The sequence below is a fragment of the Haplochromis burtoni genome, unplaced genomic scaffold, assembly GCF_018398535.1.
Source record: "Haplochromis burtoni strain Fernald_Lab_line unplaced genomic scaffold, NCSU_Asbu1 Contig_367, whole genome shotgun sequence".
Taxonomy (NCBI): Eukaryota; Metazoa; Chordata; class Actinopteri; order Cichliformes; family Cichlidae; genus Haplochromis; species Haplochromis burtoni.
Window position 1 is genome coordinate 269689 of NW_024582728.1, and position 19254 is coordinate 288942.

At 40.7% G+C, this 19254-nt stretch overlaps 1 protein-coding gene across 1 annotated transcript in view; it reads right to left on the minus strand.

The window, feature by feature from the left end:
* The window catches only part of ryr2a (ryanodine receptor 2a (cardiac)), a gene marked incomplete in the record, with an annotated part of 281993 nt that overhangs the window by 154215 nt on the left and 108524 nt on the right, over positions 1 to 19254 (minus strand). The window contains 15 exon segments of the mRNA XM_014340412.2: positions 310 to 396; positions 5978 to 6134; positions 8672 to 8832; positions 8994 to 9108; positions 9271 to 9416; positions 10387 to 10557; positions 10676 to 10884; positions 12351 to 12525; positions 13230 to 13334; positions 14298 to 14401; positions 14609 to 14756; positions 15886 to 16045; positions 16656 to 16739; positions 16897 to 17000; positions 19125 to 19229. Coding sequence (XP_014195898.1) covers positions 310 to 396; positions 5978 to 6134; positions 8672 to 8832; positions 8994 to 9108; positions 9271 to 9416; positions 10387 to 10557; positions 10676 to 10884; positions 12351 to 12525; positions 13230 to 13334; positions 14298 to 14401; positions 14609 to 14756; positions 15886 to 16045; positions 16656 to 16739; positions 16897 to 17000; positions 19125 to 19229 — 2031 coding nt within the window.

Below are 19254 nucleotides of genomic sequence, written 5' to 3' on the forward strand. Positions count from 1 at the left end.
ACTACTACTACTAAGAAGCTGCTGACAATAATGGACTTGTCTAACTTCATTCATTTAACATGTTTCAGGGCCCACTCACACAGCAGAACACCCCTTTTGACTTGGTCTTCACTTATGGTGTTACCATTGACCATTTGCATATAAATGAAGTTGTTTTCAGTGACCAGTCTGTTTTATTAATTATTTTACCAAGAGTCATTCTCTCAGTTCTTCCCTTTTTGTTTTTGATTTTTATGTGTGTGTGTGTGTGTGTGTGTGTGTGTGTGTGTGTGTGTGTGTGTGTGTGTGTGTGTGTGTGTGTGTGCTCACCTTAATACGACCCAGTTCAAACTGGAAGACATTAGGACTTGTGGCCTTTGCAAAGACTGCAGGGAACAGCTTAGTACTGGGTTCCACCTGTGCATGGGAAAAGTTTCTAAAATTACCTATAAATGCTGAGGTGATCTGTCAAATATAATCTTTGGACTGTCAAAGTCCATAACTGCCGCACTCTGAAATTTTGAGACACAGTGTGCAGTCAGAGTGGCAGATTTAGTGTTGTTGTGCTGGTAATACTAAGTGTGCAGTATGAGACATGCCTGAGACATACAAAGTAGATTTGTACCTACAGTTGTGGTCAGAAGTTTGTATACATTCATCATAGGAATGAATGTCATGGTCTCTTTCAAACATTTGCTTTGGTGTCTCACTATGGGGAATGCTCTCGCAGGATTGTCCTCAGAAGCCTCTATGTCATCAGGGAGGTGCCGCCCTCCTCCCTATAAAAGGATGTGACGCAGTGTCATTCAAATTCCTCTTCTAACTTCTTAGAAGCCCCATCTCTCCTGACTGCTAACGTGAGTGCTAGCTTAACAGTCTATTCAAGCAAGCTAACAGCTTGGTCACCGGGCGCTAGCATGACTCACGCTTTTAGTTTGCCTACTTTTCACCATAAAGCCAAGTTGGAGAGCATGTTAGCTTCCACCGCGCCCCACACTAGGGGTCATGCTTGAAAGACCACAGCACAGATTTCCACTGGTCTAATGTCCACTCCTTGTGTTTCTTGGCCCATACAAATCTCTTCTGCTTGTTGCCTTTCCTTAGTCGTGGTTTCTTAGCAGCTATTTGACCATAAAGGCCTGATTCACACACTCTGAACAGTTGATGTAGAGATGTGTCTGCTACTGGAACTCTGTGTGGCATCTATCTGGGCTCTAATCTGAGGTTAACTTGTGATTTCTGAGGCTGGTGACTCAGATGAATTTATCCTCAGCAGCAGAGGTGACTCTTGGGCTTCCTTTCCTGGGGGTCATCCAGCTGCCATGCAGACATTTAAAAATCCCTCATTGCCGAGTTCCTCTGGAATTGCAGAACCCACTGGCCTAGGAAGCACATCCTGCCTGCTGTTCAGACCACAAGAAGAAGCTGACCACCTAACATCCCCCATGGATGAGCTGGACCAGCACATGCTCTGTGTTCCCTTCAGGACCCAGTTCCAGAGCCCATTTGAAGAAGTGTCTTCTGCCTGGGACCCGATTTTAGATCACGCAGTGCACATTCCAATAAAGAGACGACAAGATGCTTTTCAGCTGAGTCAAGGGTCACAGTCTCACTAGCACACACAGTTTATTAAAAACTCATCAAGTGCATCCAGGCATGTTGCTGAGGGCACAGGAAAAGTTTGTGAAAAACACAGAAAACATGTTGAAAACATATTGCCCTCACACACAAACACCACTGGGGTCCATTTCCTTGTGGTACCCAGCCCCATGAATGCTGGGCAAAAACAGGCCAGGGTTGCAGAACCTGTTTCTGCCACAAGAGGAAGCCAAAGCGCCCTCCACTGCCTGGCTTTGAGCCCTCTCTCAGCAAGACCAGAAGGGTGGCAAGCTCTCCCTACACCAGAGTGGGTTGTGAGGACATTAGAGCAAGGGTACTGCTTGCAATTTGCAAGCACCCTTCCCAGATTTTCCAGAGTGATTTTCTCTCTTGTAAAAGGCGAATCATCCAGAATTTTGAAAAAATAATAAATATTTACGTTATGAGAAATATCTCAGGAGCAGAGCTGATGCAGCTTTTACTCAAAGAATTTTCTTGTTCCCAAGAAGGGTGGAGGACTGCGTCCGATTGGACTTAAGGGAACTAAAGCCGCATCTCAGGTCGTACAAATTCAGGATGCTGACAAATCCCACTCTAGTGTGCCCAGCAAATTGCTTTACATCAACAGACCCTTAAAATACCATATTTTGACATTCACATTTGCCCGCCTCACAGGAAATTCCTTTCCTTTTACTCTCACCCAGAGCGCTTCGTCTCTTTTTTTCCCCAGGAGCTGTTAGATAAAGGAAATGTCTTTCCAACAATTAACGTATATCTAGCAGCCATTTCAACCTGCATCACCCGCTAGTCTGCCATTTTATGAAAGGGCCACGAACGCCCGTGTCTGAACCTCCCTATGTACGAGGTCCTGGTCCTGGCAGCAGTTTCACAGCCACCATTTAAGTTTCCCCACAGTGAGATTTATCAGAGAATAGTGGTTACGGTATAGACAATATGTCTGTGAAGGTTCTCAGTCATCCAGGTCATCGTAGTCAAAGGAGCTTGCAAAGAAAAGCGTCTGGACTTCTTTAAGTTACTTGAAGACGTTTCACCTCTCATCCGAGAAGCTTCTTCAGTTCTAAGGTCAAATGGTGGAGAGTTCCAGATATAAACCTAGTGGGAGTTTCCCCCCACAGAGGGACGAAAGGACCCCCTGATGATCCTCTAATCGCCTGAGCCAAGGTGTGAAACTGGGTGTGGGTCCCAATCAGCCAGAGTTTCGGGTGAGCTCATTGTGAAACCTGGCCCCACCTTATCATGCGAATTCCTGAGATCAGCTGGCCCAGGATGTGAGTGGGCGTTAAGGCGTCTGGGAAGGGATCTCAAAACTGGATTATAGATGGCAGAGAGTTGGTGTCGTAAACCCCCGCCTCTGTTCAAAGATGGTCGCTCACAGTGGACGTAGATGCTTCTTTCACTCCTCTTTCAAACCGTCTGTCCTCTCTGTCCAAAATGTGAACATTGGCATCCTCGAAAGAGTGTCCTTTATCCTTAAGATGCAGATGGACTGCTGAGTCTTGTCCTGTGGAGGTGGCTCTTCTGTGTTGTGCCATGCGCTTGTGAAGTGGCTGTTTGGTCTCTCCAATGTAGAGGTCTGGGCATTCCTCGCTGCACTGTACAGCATCTCCACCATTTGACCTTAGAACTGAAGAAGCTTCTCGGATGAGAGGTGAAACGTCTTCAAGTAACTTAAAGAAGTCCAGACGCTTTTCTTTGCAAGCTCCTTTGACTTACGGTATAGAGTAACCTCAAGTTTTTAAAATGTTCTTCTTTCGTTGTAAAATGACTATACAGCATACATGTTTAATGACTTCAAAAAAACAAAAGGATTGGATGCACATGTTCGTGTATATATATATATATATATATATATATATATACCTACCTACCTTCTGGATAAAGGTTTTGTGGTCAGACAACACAAAGATTGAGCTATTTGACCACTAGTATGCTAGGAGGAGTAAGATGAAGTGGAGTGGGGCTTTTGAACCAAAGAAAACTGTACTAGCTGTCAAATCTGATTGTGATAGCATCATGCTTTAATGTAGTTCCGCTGACTGTGGCATTACTACAATGAACAAAGAGGATGGAATAATTAAGCTAGAGCCGGGGTCCCCAACCCCAGGACTCAAGTCCAAATCCAGACCCCAAGGGAGTTTTGCCTGGACCGCAAAGCATTTAATCATTTACTATGTAGTTAGGTAATTTACTCCTGCCGGCTGCGTGGCTGACTTTTGAACAGGTGTGAAAGGCAGCTATGTGGGTCAGCAAAATTCTGGTCCACACTCCAAGCCAGCTGGTGGCGGTATTGCACCACCAACCACCAAAAAAAACAACAAAGAAGAAGAAACTGCAGGTCCTCAACACAGGTTGCTAGATTCCAACCCTGGGAGATAGTGCTTGCTGACAGTACAATGGTGACTTGGTGGTGCAGAGTGAGTAAAAAAAGAATGGCTTTGTCAAAAATGCATAAAGTCCACGAAAATCGGACATTGAAAGATAAATGGACAGGCTTCGCTCACAACTGACTAATGAACATTTGCATGCATGCTTAAGAATTGAACTGAGCCCATTTCAACCAAAGTTTAAAATGCTAGCTGCAAATGTCCCTGCAAGTTCCTCCTACTGAAGTGAGAGTCAGCACTGTTCTGGAATATGTTCTAAGTTACGTTGTGTTGGGTTTGTCAAACAGATTTTCTGCACCGTTTAAAGCACTTGTTGGTTTATGTGCAATACATGTTGTGTAGATTATTGCATAATTTCATTGTTAAACAGTTTTTTGTTTAACATTCGTACTTTAAGTGGATTGCATTTTTCTGTTCAGCAGATGATTTAATAAGCGTACGAATTATTGATCAGTAGTTACAAATCTATATTGTTAGTTAAATATTAAAGAAAAATTAAAGAAAATATTTTTGTCGTTTCATTTAGAGGATGGTCCCCAAATTCTGGACCTCAAATGAAAAGCGAGATGGTTGAAATTTGGGCACAACTGGGTGTTACAAATATCCAGAACATCCAGAATTATGGCAGAAGCGTACTGGTAGCTAACGAATATGTATGGTTGAGGTGTAACTTGCTAATTGACATTCAACCAAATATTAGTGGATCTTATATCTTTTCAGTAAAAATCCAAAATAAATTTGAACTTCAATCTATTCAGTCATTCCACAATTCAAAGAAATCCACACAAGCCTAAAATTGCCATCACAGTATTTGCCACAATGAGTCTCTGTCAACTTGTGACCACAACTGTAGTTGCTAGCAGTACTACAGTACTGCTACCTGCATTTTGTTGGAAGTGTGATAGCAATTTCTACCAAACTGTTGATTTAAGTTTTAATTTAAATCTAAGATTATTTCTTAGCTACATTCCATTCAGTTTTCTTTTAGACCTTTATTTGAATTCAGTGAGGTTTTTTTTTACTTTGCCTCAGTACACCAGCACACTGGATTTTAAAACAAACAATTAAGATGTGATCAAAGTGTAAAAGTTTAGCTTTAATTCAGTGGGTTTCAAATTCCCTGAGTAGTGGATTACAGCCATTTTTATAGTGCCCCATTATCAGGGGCTCAAAAGTAATTGGATATGAAATATCAGGATTGATTTTAATACTTGGATTAAAATCTTTTGTCAGTGACTGTCTTAAGTCTAGAATCCAAGAAATCCCACAAGATGCTTTGCAGGAATGTTACTACACCCACCTTCAACTTCCAGCAAAGGCTAACCTGGAAATCCTGTCAACTGAAATCAGCAGTTTGTGGACTGCTGCTTTCACTGTGGACTGTCTGAATTTACATCCACAAAGGTATTGATTGTAGACTTTCACAATGATACGCCTACGCCCTTCAGGACTTTAATGACTGATTGATGCTGTGTAGGTTTTGTCTTAGCCAAGGAAATAATTTTACAATTTCTTGACTCTTGTGGTGTTGCTGTGCTGAGAAGTGCATTCCTTCTTTTTAAGACTCTGATGATTTGCATGCAAAGTTTATATAATTCTTGACAGGTTAAGTTGGTTGTGCACATTAATTATTGCTTCCTTCACTTGCGTCATATTTCTTTGTACATCACATTGCTTGAAATCAACTCCAACGATTAATGCTACACTTCAGTCACATCTTCACTGTTTTAGAATACACTGTGGTGTACAGAGGCAACATTACAGAAACTGGTTAAATGTCCAATAACTTAGAGATCCATATATGTATTTTTTTGATGAGTCAGTGGATGTCTGGTTCATTAGTAGGCAAGGAAAGGTGGAGGACAACATAGTGTGTTTGTAGATGGTTTTATCAGAACTGGTTCAAAAAACAAAAAGCACCTATTTTCTTGCAGAATAAAAAAATAAAATGATGTACAAAAATGAAAACCTGGAATCAAAGCATACATATTTACCTGGTAGTATGTGCTGAGTTCTTTGCCATTGGCTGTGAATGTCAGCAGACCGTTTGTAGTGTCAACCAGGCAGCCAATCTCTAAGCCGTTGTTCCTCCCCTGACTGGGGCTGCTGCTTTCTCCACCCCACACCATGTAACAGTTGCTGCGTTTTATGCTGCAGGACACAAGTGGAAAGTAATGTAGAGTTAGGTCCATAATTTTCTGTTGTGCCTCTGTACATCACAACAGTGGATTTTAAGTCAAACAACCAATATGTGACTGAAGTGCAGACATTCAGCTTTAATTCGAGGGGTTTTATAGAATTTTTGCACGAACGTCTTAAGATCTTTAATTATTTTTATACGTAGTCTCTATTTTCAAATTATTTGAAAATTGAATTGGCCAGTTCCTTTGTTTTTCAGACTAAATGGTAAATGGACTGGTTCCTATGTACCACTTTTCTACTGCATTCTAGCTAAGACACACACGCACACACACACACGCACACACGCACGCACACACACACACACACGCACACACACACACACACTCATATTCAGAACAATGCATTCGAGAGCAACATGGGGTTAGCATTCTGCCCCGTTCTTTAACTGCATCCTGTATCTTCTGGATGAGGTAGTTTGCATGTGTTTATGTGTTTATCTGGATCTGTGCATTTCTCGATGTTTAAGTATTTTAGTGAATGAGTCAGTTTGTGTCTGTAAGCCTTTACAGGAGTGTGTGGTGGCTGCAATAAAGAAAAGTGAGTATTCCTAAGATTGCCCGGTACATTAATGGAAAATGTTGTGCTGCTCTAAACAAGATGTTATGATGGTGTAGATGTGCGTTATGAATGTCAATAATAATTCAGTGTCCAACATAACAGTCCAAAAGGCTTAAAATCCAGGCTTCCCCGGTGTATTGTAGCACAGATTAATTGCTGACTTTAATTTTGAATATAAGCTCCAAAGAGATGGCAGCACAAGTGAGAAAGGTCATCATAGAGTTGAGGGGTGGGAAGTGCTGAAGTTCAAATACTTTGTTATTCTGCTTAAGAAGAATTTTCAGGTATCTCTATTTTACTTGACCATTTATTTTCTGTCAACTTTTTACTGTAAACCCTACATTTTCACACAAATATCTGTACATTCTTTTCCTTAAATTTATAAAAAAGAAAAGGTGTATTGCTTTACATTGAAGACATTTGAAGGGAGTTTTTAGTTCCCTGCACTGCCGCCTTCAAACGTCAGACCAATTTCAGCCTAAATGGAGGGAACAGTAACACACTGATGTATCCGTCACCAGGGCTGATCCCATACAAAGAGATGAAAGAAGCAAAAACATAATTTGTGCATTATATATAGCTCTGTGATTATAATTGAGCCAGAGCCATCTGGAACTGCGTTTTTGGTGCAGATGTCCTTAAGTTTTAGTCGCAGTACTTCAGCATCTAGTAAGCCCTAAGGAAGAGTGAGCATAAAGGGAGCAATGGATTTTTTTTTTCAAATGCAGGGTTTCTAGAACGTTTCCAATCCACAAACATCATTGCAAAAACTGTGTGCATGCAGTTGGTCATATCGTGTGCTGGTGTTTTTCCCAACGACACTAAAGAGTGCAAGGTAATCAAAGGAGCTTGGAGAGAAAGTGACTGGAACTCACGAAGATGTTTAAACTCTCATCCAAGAGGCTTCTTCAAGTTCTTAAACCAAATGGTGGAGAGTCCGAGGTCTTTAACCCTTAATGAGGGTTGTCCCTTAAGAGGGTCGTTAATCATGTGCTTCATCACATTAGCCAGGGTTGAAAAAGGGAGTGGGTCTACCACTGTGAGACCGTGCCTCACCCTACGATTTGACCTATTAGGCCACCTAACACAAAATGTGAGTGGTGTTCAGGGAAGGAATCTGCATTGTAGGTGGCTGACAATTCGTGTTCTAAGCCACCACCTCTGTTCATGATGTCTATTTACAGTGGACATATATCACGTCTTTCAAATCATCTGTCTTCTCAGTCCAAACTGTGAACACTGGCATCTTCGAAAGAGTGACCTTTGATCTTTAGGTGCAAATGTAGAGCTGGACTAGGGCTGTGCAATATGACCAAAATCTCATATCCTGATATAAGACATCTATCGTCCGATAACGATATAAATCACAAAAATTTAACATTTTCTGCAAATTCTATCTCACCTGTTGTACTTCAGCTTGGTGATGCACAATATCACAAACAAGAGGCAACGGGCAGGGCAGAAATATGACATCAAAGCCAAAGTTCCAGAAGCTGCAGTTCCTCTAAAGGCCACTTGAGGCTGGCTCCAAAAGCAAATCAATCCCCACAGACTCCCATGTTAAAATGTCCATTTAAAAAGCTTTTTCATAGCATTGCATATATCCTACTGTATGGGAGGTTTCCCAGTTCATAACATGTTTTAACAGTCATCTATGGTGTGGCTGTGACTGAGAAAATGAAGGACACAGGACACCCACTGGCTAATGACAAGTCATTCATGAGCCCACCATTCGCTGTCAGATCCACCCTTTATCATGACATCTAGTGTAGCTACAGCCAACCTTACATAAAGTCTATGATAAAACATAAACAAGCTGATAAACAGGTGAAACATTCTTACGCTCACGCAAAATCCTGCAGCTCTGTTGCAACATGCCACTCAGCCCAGAAACATATCCATACACTTCCACAAGAGACTTGACTAACCTCTCATGAACTTTGCCCTTTTCATCTCCCAGGGTAACCGTGACAGTCCGGACCTTGTGCAGCTCAAAGCACGGGTCGTACTGATGGAAGTCAGAAGTCACCCAGCCTACCCAAACACTGCTGGGCTCCTGACCTGGGAAGATCCGCACTGAATAGTAGTACTGCAGAAAGAGCAAGAGGTGCAATCACAGGTAAACCAATACAGGAGTTAAAGCACACTGAGCATTTTGAACCAGGTTCAGCAAAAAACATTCATCTCCTATAAATCAAGCCACACTTGCTCACTGGATTTATGAGCTACTCATCATGACAGTTGTCTTACAGTGGAGGCTTGCATGAGGAAATCAGAGCTAACTCTGTCATCAGCCATCACCTCCTCCGATACACGAGCAGATGAGGGACAGCTGTTGTCTGGCTTGTTTCTCTTCAGCGTCAACCTGGTAGATTGGATTAAGAAATAAACACCATGAAAGAGAGGAAAGAGATTGCTAGAGTTCAAAACCTTGGATAAATATCACAAGAGGAACATTTAACAATCTGAAGCCTCATTAATGTGATGTTAATGAGTCAAGGGTTTGTTGAGAGGATGGAGGGATTACCGCTGTTTGAGCTTGGAGGGCTTCTCCTGGTTATAATCTTTGTGGTTGTTGAATTCATCTCTGTCGGGTCCATTGGGACCATTATGACTGTGAGATGACTTCATCAGGACCTCAAAATCTGACACATTTTCAAAGTCCTCCAACTCCTGCAGAAACACACAACTGAATGCACAACACCACTGCAACAGGAAGTAATCAAAGAAGTCCTGACATAAATCTGTTATACTCTGTTTTAGGTCACTGTATAATATCACCCAGACCTTTTAGTCACGGTTTGTTCAGTGGATTCATGAGACTTTGTAAAAAAAACTAAGAAAATTGTTAAAAAATGTTGTGAAGGAGTTGAACATGATTTTGTTCAACTAATGTAGTTAGATATCAGTCTCCATGTTTCACAGCAGCTTTAACAGAATCACTACGACTACTATAACATTATTAATTATAAATTATTTCAACGTCACAAGCTAGAAAACTGTGAGAGAAGCCAGGTGTCAGATATCAAGTTAACAGTGTTGTAAAATGCCACCTAAATCCAGAGCAGAGACAGAATCAGACGACGAATATGGGACTCTTATGACTTGGTGTTGCTACAACAGCAACAGGAAAACTTTAAAAGCTTTGTCAGAGTCATTATGGATTCAATAAACTCCAGAACAGAGGCAATAAAAAGTGAGTTATACAAGATCTAAACAGGCCTTCAGTTTACACATAAAGACGTGGATCACATAAAATCTGAAACTGAAAAATTGAACTCAACAACTCGTTGCAGTCTAACATTCAACGTGTGTGACATTCTGTTGGCTGTCACTAACAAGATGGCGTAACAACCTAGTAACTGAGCGTATTGTGGAGTCACTGGGGGAGACCTGAACAGAGGAGAAAGTGAAGAAAATTCTTTCAGAAAAGCTACAACTGGAAATAAACACACCAAGCCCCACACTTCTGCACATTGTTTGTAACAAGAGGCGATTTGAGTTACTGCTGTAGCTCAACGCGGATGATCATTCTCTTCAGACCTCTAACAAGGCATTTTTGCCCAGAGAACTCCAGCTCCTGCATTTGCATTTATGCATTTTTGATTGCATTTATATGAGTTTTACAAAAAGTATCTGTTACCCTCTTTGGTGAGAAGAGGCTGCCGTTTGGTGGGCACCTGGTTTCGGCACATTCTATGGGCATGCTAAGTCTGTAGAAGGTAATGTCAGTGTAGCTGTTCTGTGAGCCGAAGGACTTCTGAGTGACCTTCAGGCATGGACAAGACTCTATTGTCTCGTCTATCCTCGTCACCTGAAAAAGAAACACAAACATATGTTTTATTCAGCTCAGCTTATTTTTTGGTTATTTATTCAACACGTTTGTTAAATATTGAGAATGTGTTGAAATGTATCCACGGTCCTGTCCTCACCTCGATGTGTTGGTGGTGGAGGGGTACTGGTACAAACTGAGGGAGCCTCTTGCTAAGCCACATGGTGACATCCCGGTTCATGTTAACAGCAAAAGGCTCATAGCCTTCTTGTAGGCCACAAATGGTGAAGTACTTTAAAGTGCTGACATCTTTACCAAAGTTCATTCTCCCAGCCTGACACACGCCCAGACTGCAAACTGGTATAAAACCTGTGACAGACAAAAACAGTCAAATCCTATAAAACATATATTAATTATGTATCTTAAAATCTGCGCACTAGATAATCTACTTCTTTCACATCTAAATGCTATCATAGTCAGTGCTCCTTAATCACCAAAATTATGTTTTGTTTTTGCCTCTCTGGCCAAGAAATACGCCCAACAGGTTTATTTTCCCAAGCAGACCATTACGGCTTTTGCTGGTCCACTTGATTGTCATAGGTTATTTGATCTTTTTTTTTTTTTTTTTACATTTTAAGTTATTACAATCAGAATGGACAGGACCGGAGGACAGAAAAGAGAAAGAAGAAGAGAAGAGATGTTGGGAAGTGAGTTATCATCAAAACTATTCTGACATATTTACCTTTGGGAACCTTAAATCAAAGAAGACAATGCTAAGAAATGAATCTGGTAGACTTATCGGCTGCTGTCCAGATAACATTACTGAGCTTTAGGACTATTAATAAAACAGAGGTATAAATATCCTGTTTCTAAAAGTGGAGTTACTCTGACTTCCAAGAAGAAACCTGAAGCATTCAAAGTGTTTTTTGCCATCAGTCTTAAACTAAACTGCAGTTCAAAGGATATGCTGGTTAAGCGCCTCGGCATCAGCTTGTAAGATAGTAAATGATGACTATGTTGTATAGAAGAAGATGCACTGTGCACTTCATTGATCTGTTTAAAACACTGGACACAGTGACAGTTGCATTGACAGCCAAATAATAATTTGGCTTCGGCTTAAAAAAATGACAGACTGTGCTTCCTTAGGAAATGCCCATTTCCTGCTCCTTCCCTAATTTTGTACAGCCTCTGTATTGGTCTTCCACTTCAGCTGGTTGTATATGTGGACACCTGGATCCTTATATTCCTCCACCACATAAACATATTCTTCTAGGATAGACATTTGATATCTCTATACTGTCTTAAAATTGCTGTGAAGAGTTGGTATCCTATATTTCATACAGTGTATCCAGATGTTGCACCTTTGTAATAAAAGCTTTGCTTTCCAATTTATTTACTACTGACGAAATATATTTATATCTATCATCATTGGTTTAAAAATTAACTGGCAACAGTATGGTCAGTCATTTAGTTTTGTTTTTTTTTCCAAATGCCAAAGTTTGCTGGTTCCAACCTCTGTGTTAAAAGTTTTCTAAGTAACGACTGACATTTTAAGAGTTTCCTACAGAAATAGTTAGCTGTTAAAAAAATTCATAGTTACAAACTTTGAAACATAGGAGAAACAAATTTAATTAAATGTAAGAAACAGGCTAACAAAATTGACAGACTAATAATTGAGTAAACATGTTCTTTCATCAGTTATTTACCCAGAAGAACACTTGGGCCACCTGCTTTCCCTAGTTGGTATGTTTAGTAAGATTTACTCTTTGGTCTTGAAAATGAGCAGTGTCTCCTGTTTTTACAAATGCATGTGCTGTCCAGGACAGAGTACTGACCTTCACCGACTTCAAAGTCCTTGAAGGCCAGCTCTGATCCAGAATCATCCAGCAGCACTTCTCCATTGAGTGTGAACATCATGGTGTGCTCATTCAGATCCACCATGCAGCCCACCACATCTCCTATCTGCCAGGCTCGGCCAAAGTGTTCATTCCCCTGGTGCCAGCGCTGCACCTAGAAAACACAGTACATGCAGGGGTGCGTGCACACACATGCAGTTACAGGGATGATCAGTGTGGAGATGTAGTGGTGTTATTACCGAGGCTTTTGTCTACCCATTAGAAAAAATATTGACTGTTTTTGCCATTTCTATGATGCTCATAGTATGCTGAATCAAATTGTCTATACATCCATCCATTGTTTAGTGCTTATTAAGGTCACTGTGAAAGTGGTCTAAGTAACCAGGCCAGGCCACTCTCTCCTTGGCCAACACAAGATGTGTGCGGGTTCAACTCCTTCAAGTTGAACATGAAAGACCTGGACCAAAGATTGCTGATGTCATCACTGCACTGGCAGTCTACCCATCGGTTCCCCACTCTTCCCCTACCCACTCATGAATAAAAAGCTGAGATACTTCAAGCTTTTTCACCTGGAGCAATAATTTGTCTCCAACCTAAGGTGTCCAGTCAGTCCTTTTACAGCTCAGGACCTGATCTCAGAATAACAAGTGTTAAAAGAGATTGTATTTTTTCATAACTATAAGTTGGATTAAGAACTAATCATAGGATGTAAAACTGACTCATTTATTAAAAATGTAGGTTATTGTAAAGAGGCTGATGTTTTTCATTTTTCTGTGTAAAGATAATGAACATTCACATTAGAAATAAAAAAAAATGCCTGAATGTAATAAATAAATGAGATTTGTGAAATGACTGCACCTTGAAGCCATCAAAGACAAATGCCTGATCATCAGAGCCCAGCTCCTGGTCTGGTAGACATCCTGGCCTGGCCCAGCCGACCCTCATCTCTCCAGCTGTTAGAACCTACATGATTAGGACCACATTAATATCCAGTTTGGAAAGTGTTTTACAAATATAATAAAAGGCATATTTGTCTTATTTCTAGTCAAAATAATTTCATCACATTTAAAATAAGACAAAATCAGCTAAAGAGTAACATCCCAGTAAGATATATTAACTATATTAATTTTCACTTGTTCCATTGGCAGATTTTTTTCACTTAATACAAGATACTGTTGCTTGAAATAAGAGGAAAAAAAATCTGCCAATGGAACAAGTGAAAATTTTCTAGTTTCAAGCTCCACAGTCTAAAAACAAGTTTATATATATATATATACATTTATGTATATATACTTATGTATATATACTTATGTATATATACATAAGTATATATACATATGTATATATACATATGTATATATACTTATGTATATAGATATATATATTTCAGACAATGTCTGAATGCAAGCCTGTTTATCTGAACATTACAGTTTCACCTTTTCACATTCACAAAATGTTTTATGCTTTTATACTTGCTCATGATTCACAGTCAAATCCATTTTACAATATTCGTATTGCAACGAACATAAAAACATTTAATTATGCTTAAATAGATCCAGTTTAAAGTTTTACGGGTCTAATGCTTAGAAAAAGCAGCACTGCACTGCATGGGTTCCCCAAACCGCAGCTCAATTCATGTCTAAGCCATCCACCTTTATCTACTAAAACACTGTCAAACCTAAAGTGAGGACGTGGGCCCAGCGAGTGAATCAAAATCATCATCATAAAAAACAAATCAGTGGCTGATTGTATAAGGGTGTAAAATTAAGTTGAGTAATTTGTTCAGGAAAATATTTCCCAAAGTAAGGATGTATTAGGAAGATGTTTCACAGAGAGCTTAATATTTGTATCAGACAATCTCTGATGTATTTCAGTGATGCTCATTAAGCGTTTTATCTCAGTCACAACTATTTTCTTGCTTCTTACCTCCAGCTCAAAGTACCACTTCCCAGTATTAACACAGTATGTTTTTTCTGCTCTGAAAATGCGGAACCTCTCAGCCGACACGTTACTCAGGCCCGATTCAGCTGCTGGATGGCAGGGAGGCATGGGAGGAATGAGAGGTAAAAACAGGTGGACTTGGTGAGCATCTTCACAATGCAATGTCAAGGAAAAAATCTTACATCTTACATACTGTACTTCTGAATATTTAAGGTGTTTATTTTTCTCTCAAAAGTTATGGAAATGAAAAGAAAATACAATGAATGATGGTTTTTACTGAAGCAAACATGTTGTACCATGGTCTTGGTCAGGAGCTTCAAGATTGTATCCATATCCCAGGAGAGTCCTGACAGCCTCTCTCAGACTGTCTTTGTTCGACTTTTTGGTTCTCTCATCCAGAAGAGCGTAGGGGACCAGACGAGGGTTTCTACGGTTCTTTAAATCCTGACAAGAGACACAACAAGGTTACAAAATGGAAAAAACAACAACAAAAAACAAAGAATTAAAGAATTTATATAATAGAAGAAAGAATTAGCCTGTTAGAATTTACAGCTAAGAGGGGACACAGCAGCATTTCGTACCACTGGGGTGGCCTTGAACAGAAACAAACTGCAGTTCCTCTAACTGCCATTGAGGGTTCCTCCACAATTTTGTCAATACATAGGACTGTTTTCTTTTAGAAAGTAATGCTGACAAACACGTTCACGTTATTACTTCTAGGCTGTAATTCAGTATTATCAGGTTGTTCAAAAACTCCCTGAAAAGTCTTTATTTGATCTAAAATGCTGCAGCAATTCTAATGATAGGAACTAGAAAGAGAGAGCATGTTTCTCCCATACTGACTTCTCTTCATTGGCTCCCTTTTAAACCGAATGTCAAATTTAAAATCACTGTCATCAAATACAAGGTCTTGAACTATCAGGCCCCATCTTATCTGAAAGGCCTCGTAGTACTTTATCACTCAATAGAGCACTTCACTCTCACACTGCTGGCTTGCTAAGTAGGAACTTTTGGTTGCTAGGGTAGGAGATGATTTTATAGAAGAGGGTAAGCCCTCTTCTATAAAATCATCTTAGTTACACTGAAATAGGTCTAGACTGTGGGGGGTTCCCATGATGCACAGAGTGCATCGGAGTGTGAATGTGTGTGAATGTTGGTTAGTTTGCACTTGAGTTTAGCAGTGCTTGTATATGAGCGGGTGTGAATGGGTGAATGAGGCATGTTGTATACAGCGCTTTGAGTACTCCATGAGAGTAGAAAAGCGCTGTATAAGAATCGGTCCAATCAGTCCATTCTTCACACCTCTTTTCACTACCTGTGTGTTTATATAGCACATTGCATGTAATCATTAGTTACTATTAAACTCTGGCTCTCGTCCACAGTATGTGCTTGTCCTGTCTTCCAGTCGTAACCCACAGCCCACGACTGCTGTGACTGGCTTGGGGGTGCAGATTGGTTCTGACACAGGTTTCTTCATGTTAAAAGGGAGTTTTTCCTTACAATATAAAACAACTTGATCATTGTTGTCTGAAATGAATTAAATTGATTTCAAATGTTTAAACATTGTGAGTACCTGTTGTATGCCATAGGTCCAGCCCTGGCGGATGCGATCTCTTGCCCAAACATTGTGTGCATTCTCAGCTAGCTTGTCCACCATAGCTTCCTGGGTGGAGGTCAATTTGATGTGACTCAGATCCAGAGGAGCAGGTTTATAACCACTGGATAACTCATAGCTGCACAGATAGAGGTGAAGTACTGCATTGTTATACAGAGATCCTAAATACCCAGAATGTGCTGATGTCTGAGACCAGTCCATTTTCATCCAGTTCAACATGCCAGTGGGGGTTTCTGTTGCTCTAGTCATAAACACTCACCAGCCCTCTGAATCAACTTACTTTGTGGCAAGGTGCTTGACGTGTTATATAATGAGTTTTTATTTGAGTTACTTTTGCCTTCCTATCAGCCTGAAGCAGTTTGACCATTCTTCTCCAACATCACCTGCCGCTCACTGGATATTTTCTCTTTTTTGGACCATTCTCTTTAAATCGTAGAGATGTTAATGTGGAATAATCTCAGTAGATCAGCAGTTTCCGACAGTCTCTCAGGCACCAACAACCATGCCACATTCAAAGTCACTTCACCGTCACCTTTCTGATTGGTGTAAACTAATCTTGGCCATATCTGCATCCCAGAATTCATGCAATTGGATAATTAGATATATCTGTCTTAACAAGCCATTGAACACATTTAACTTCCAAAGTGACTGGTGAATGTGTATATTCTTCTGTACCCAGCTGTTATATATGGAACTGACATTTTGTTTTAATGGTTTAATGGTCTTACGTTGATGAAAGTTTCATGTTCTTGACTTTCTCTACAGCGTGTTCATCTGCTAGGCCAACATGGCAACCCAGAGCCAGGAGAGTTCTGTAATGGGCAATAACACAATCACAAAGAAAAGTGTGAATGGGATGTGCAGATGCTTGTTATGAATTTCAACAATAACTGATGCTCCTGCAACGTCCAAAGAAAACTTACTAATATATATGATGAAATTTCAAATTTCATTGCACTGATACATTACTTGAGAGTTTCCAGAGACATCTGTAGATTGTAGCTTCGTTCCTGTTCAGGAAGCTTGGAGAACTCCACCAGACATGGGTGCTGCCGCTTATTATCATCCCGCACCTCAAGCACACATGCAAAGAAAAAAGAAAAGTTTAGGGCAGCCAGGACACTAATAGTAACCAAGCTGTAGCTAAATACATAACATATCTGATGTCATGTATTTTTATAGCGAAAATATTCATCGGTTCATTCTGACAATATTCAAATAAAGAAAAGGATCAACAGTATTTCATTGAAGGCTCTGGAGCAACAAGAGCTGAACCATCAGACTGAAGAACAGTGTCTTCCTGGACGCTAAAAGTGACCGGCTAAAAAGCTTAGTGACCGGCAGCCTCTGTTACCTACAGTCACAGTTAACCTTTGCATTGTCCATGGTACACAACTTTATACACTTAGAAACTGACCTGCAATTTCTAAATCTTGTGATATATCTTCTATATCTTAATAATTCCACACTTGCTCTGGCCTCTTTATCCTTCAAGTTAGAGAGTCAGTATCTTTCTGCGCAGTATCTTTGCTATTCCTAGGACTGCACTATTCTGCAGTCTCTCACGTTCTAGTGTTTGTTCTCTCTGTTGGATGTCATTCCTGGGATCTGCTGGAGACACTTGCTCAGTTTGGGGTCACTGCACCAAGTGCTCCCATTAGCATGGGGGCCACTGGTAGGATTTCTCAATATCAGCCATTTCTTCTGTCTGCTGATGGTACATGCCGTGCAGGGGCCTGTTCTTTCACGATGGTTCCTATTTTTGTTCCTCTTCTTTCTCGGGTTTCTGCTGAATCAGGTATTGACTAAGCATGTAATCAGTTGTGGCCATCTTCCTGATGTGCTCATGGATGTTTGTTCTTTCATCTTGGATCATGGTTCTGATACAAACCAGTCCCAGTTCAGCCTTCCTTCCACTTAGGCTGCGTTCACACTGCAGGTCTTAATGCTCAATTCCGATTTTTTGATCAAATCCGATTTTTTTGTCTGCTTTTTCACACTACAAATAAAATGTGACAGCAAACGCGCTCTAGTGTGAACACTCAAAGTGCCCGCATGCGCAAAAGAAGACGTCACACACAACGCGCTCTGTTTAGACCCAGAGCAACAGTATGTTTGACCGATGGCCTTAATATAAAGACTTGTTTCGGACTTTACGTTTCCCAATTTTGCTTTAAGTTATAAAGTTATTTTGTTATTTACATATGGCTTAATAATGATCCTTATTGCTGTTTTAGAGGAGCGGTGCTTCAAATTTCTGTCAGAATCTGCAGATTATACAGTACAAATAAAATGTTCACGTTTCTCCAACGTTGTTCCCAACAGTTTCACTGGAGGGCCAGGAAGGTTCGCAATGTCTTATCGGGCGCTGATAATTGGCGTCTGTCTTGCGTCAGTGACGTAGAAGACGGATTTAATGCGACGTGACCATCAAACAGCAGTCGCTTTCTAAAACATCAGATATGTATCGGATTCAGGACCACATACGAAAGTGACCCAGGTCGGATTTGAAAATATCAGATTTGTGCCGTTCACACTGTCATACCATGATCGGATAGATGGTCGCAGAGGGTCAAAAAAGTCGGATTTGAAGTGCTTTCGCCTGCAGTGTAAACGTAGCCTTAGTGTTGCAGTCTCACGGTCCTGGACTTTGGGTGAAACCCTCCAAGCATGGTAAGCAGCATCCTTCTCTTGATGTCAGTGGCTTCTATCGCTTCCTTTGGCCAACTTATATTCCAGCAGGGTAACTGATCAACTGTAGGGCATAGCTATTGATTGCCCGGATCTTGTTCTTCCCATTCAGCTCTCCTCAGGACTTTCTTCTGGGCATTCCAGGATCCAGGTGTGAAGCACTAAGTCGTAGGCTTTCTGGTAGTGCACAGGTTAGTCTGGTCTTATAACCATAACCAGTGCTCTATCTGTCAGTAGCTGGTGGGGGGAGGGGATGATGACATCTCCCCCATGACCTGATGTCCTGGCTCTCCCTTGCTGTAGCATTTGTGTTGCACTTATCAATCTCTAGCTGTGATAGCAGTTGCTTCTTCTGTATGTTGTAACACTGAGCTACTGCTACAGGTGCTGAAGAATCTATCAGCCCCAAATCCTCTTTATGTAACCTGTTTAGCTGGGATTACACGCATAGCAGCAGTCCACCAGGTATTATGTACAGGTATTTGTTTTCATTTAATAATACTCACTGCACCATAGATCCAGCCTAATTCTATCTTGTTCATCACCCAGAGTTCATGGATGTTTTCTGCTAGTTTTTCTCTGATCCTTTCCAAGTGAGGTGGCAAAATAATCTGAACATTAAAACAAACAGCGTTT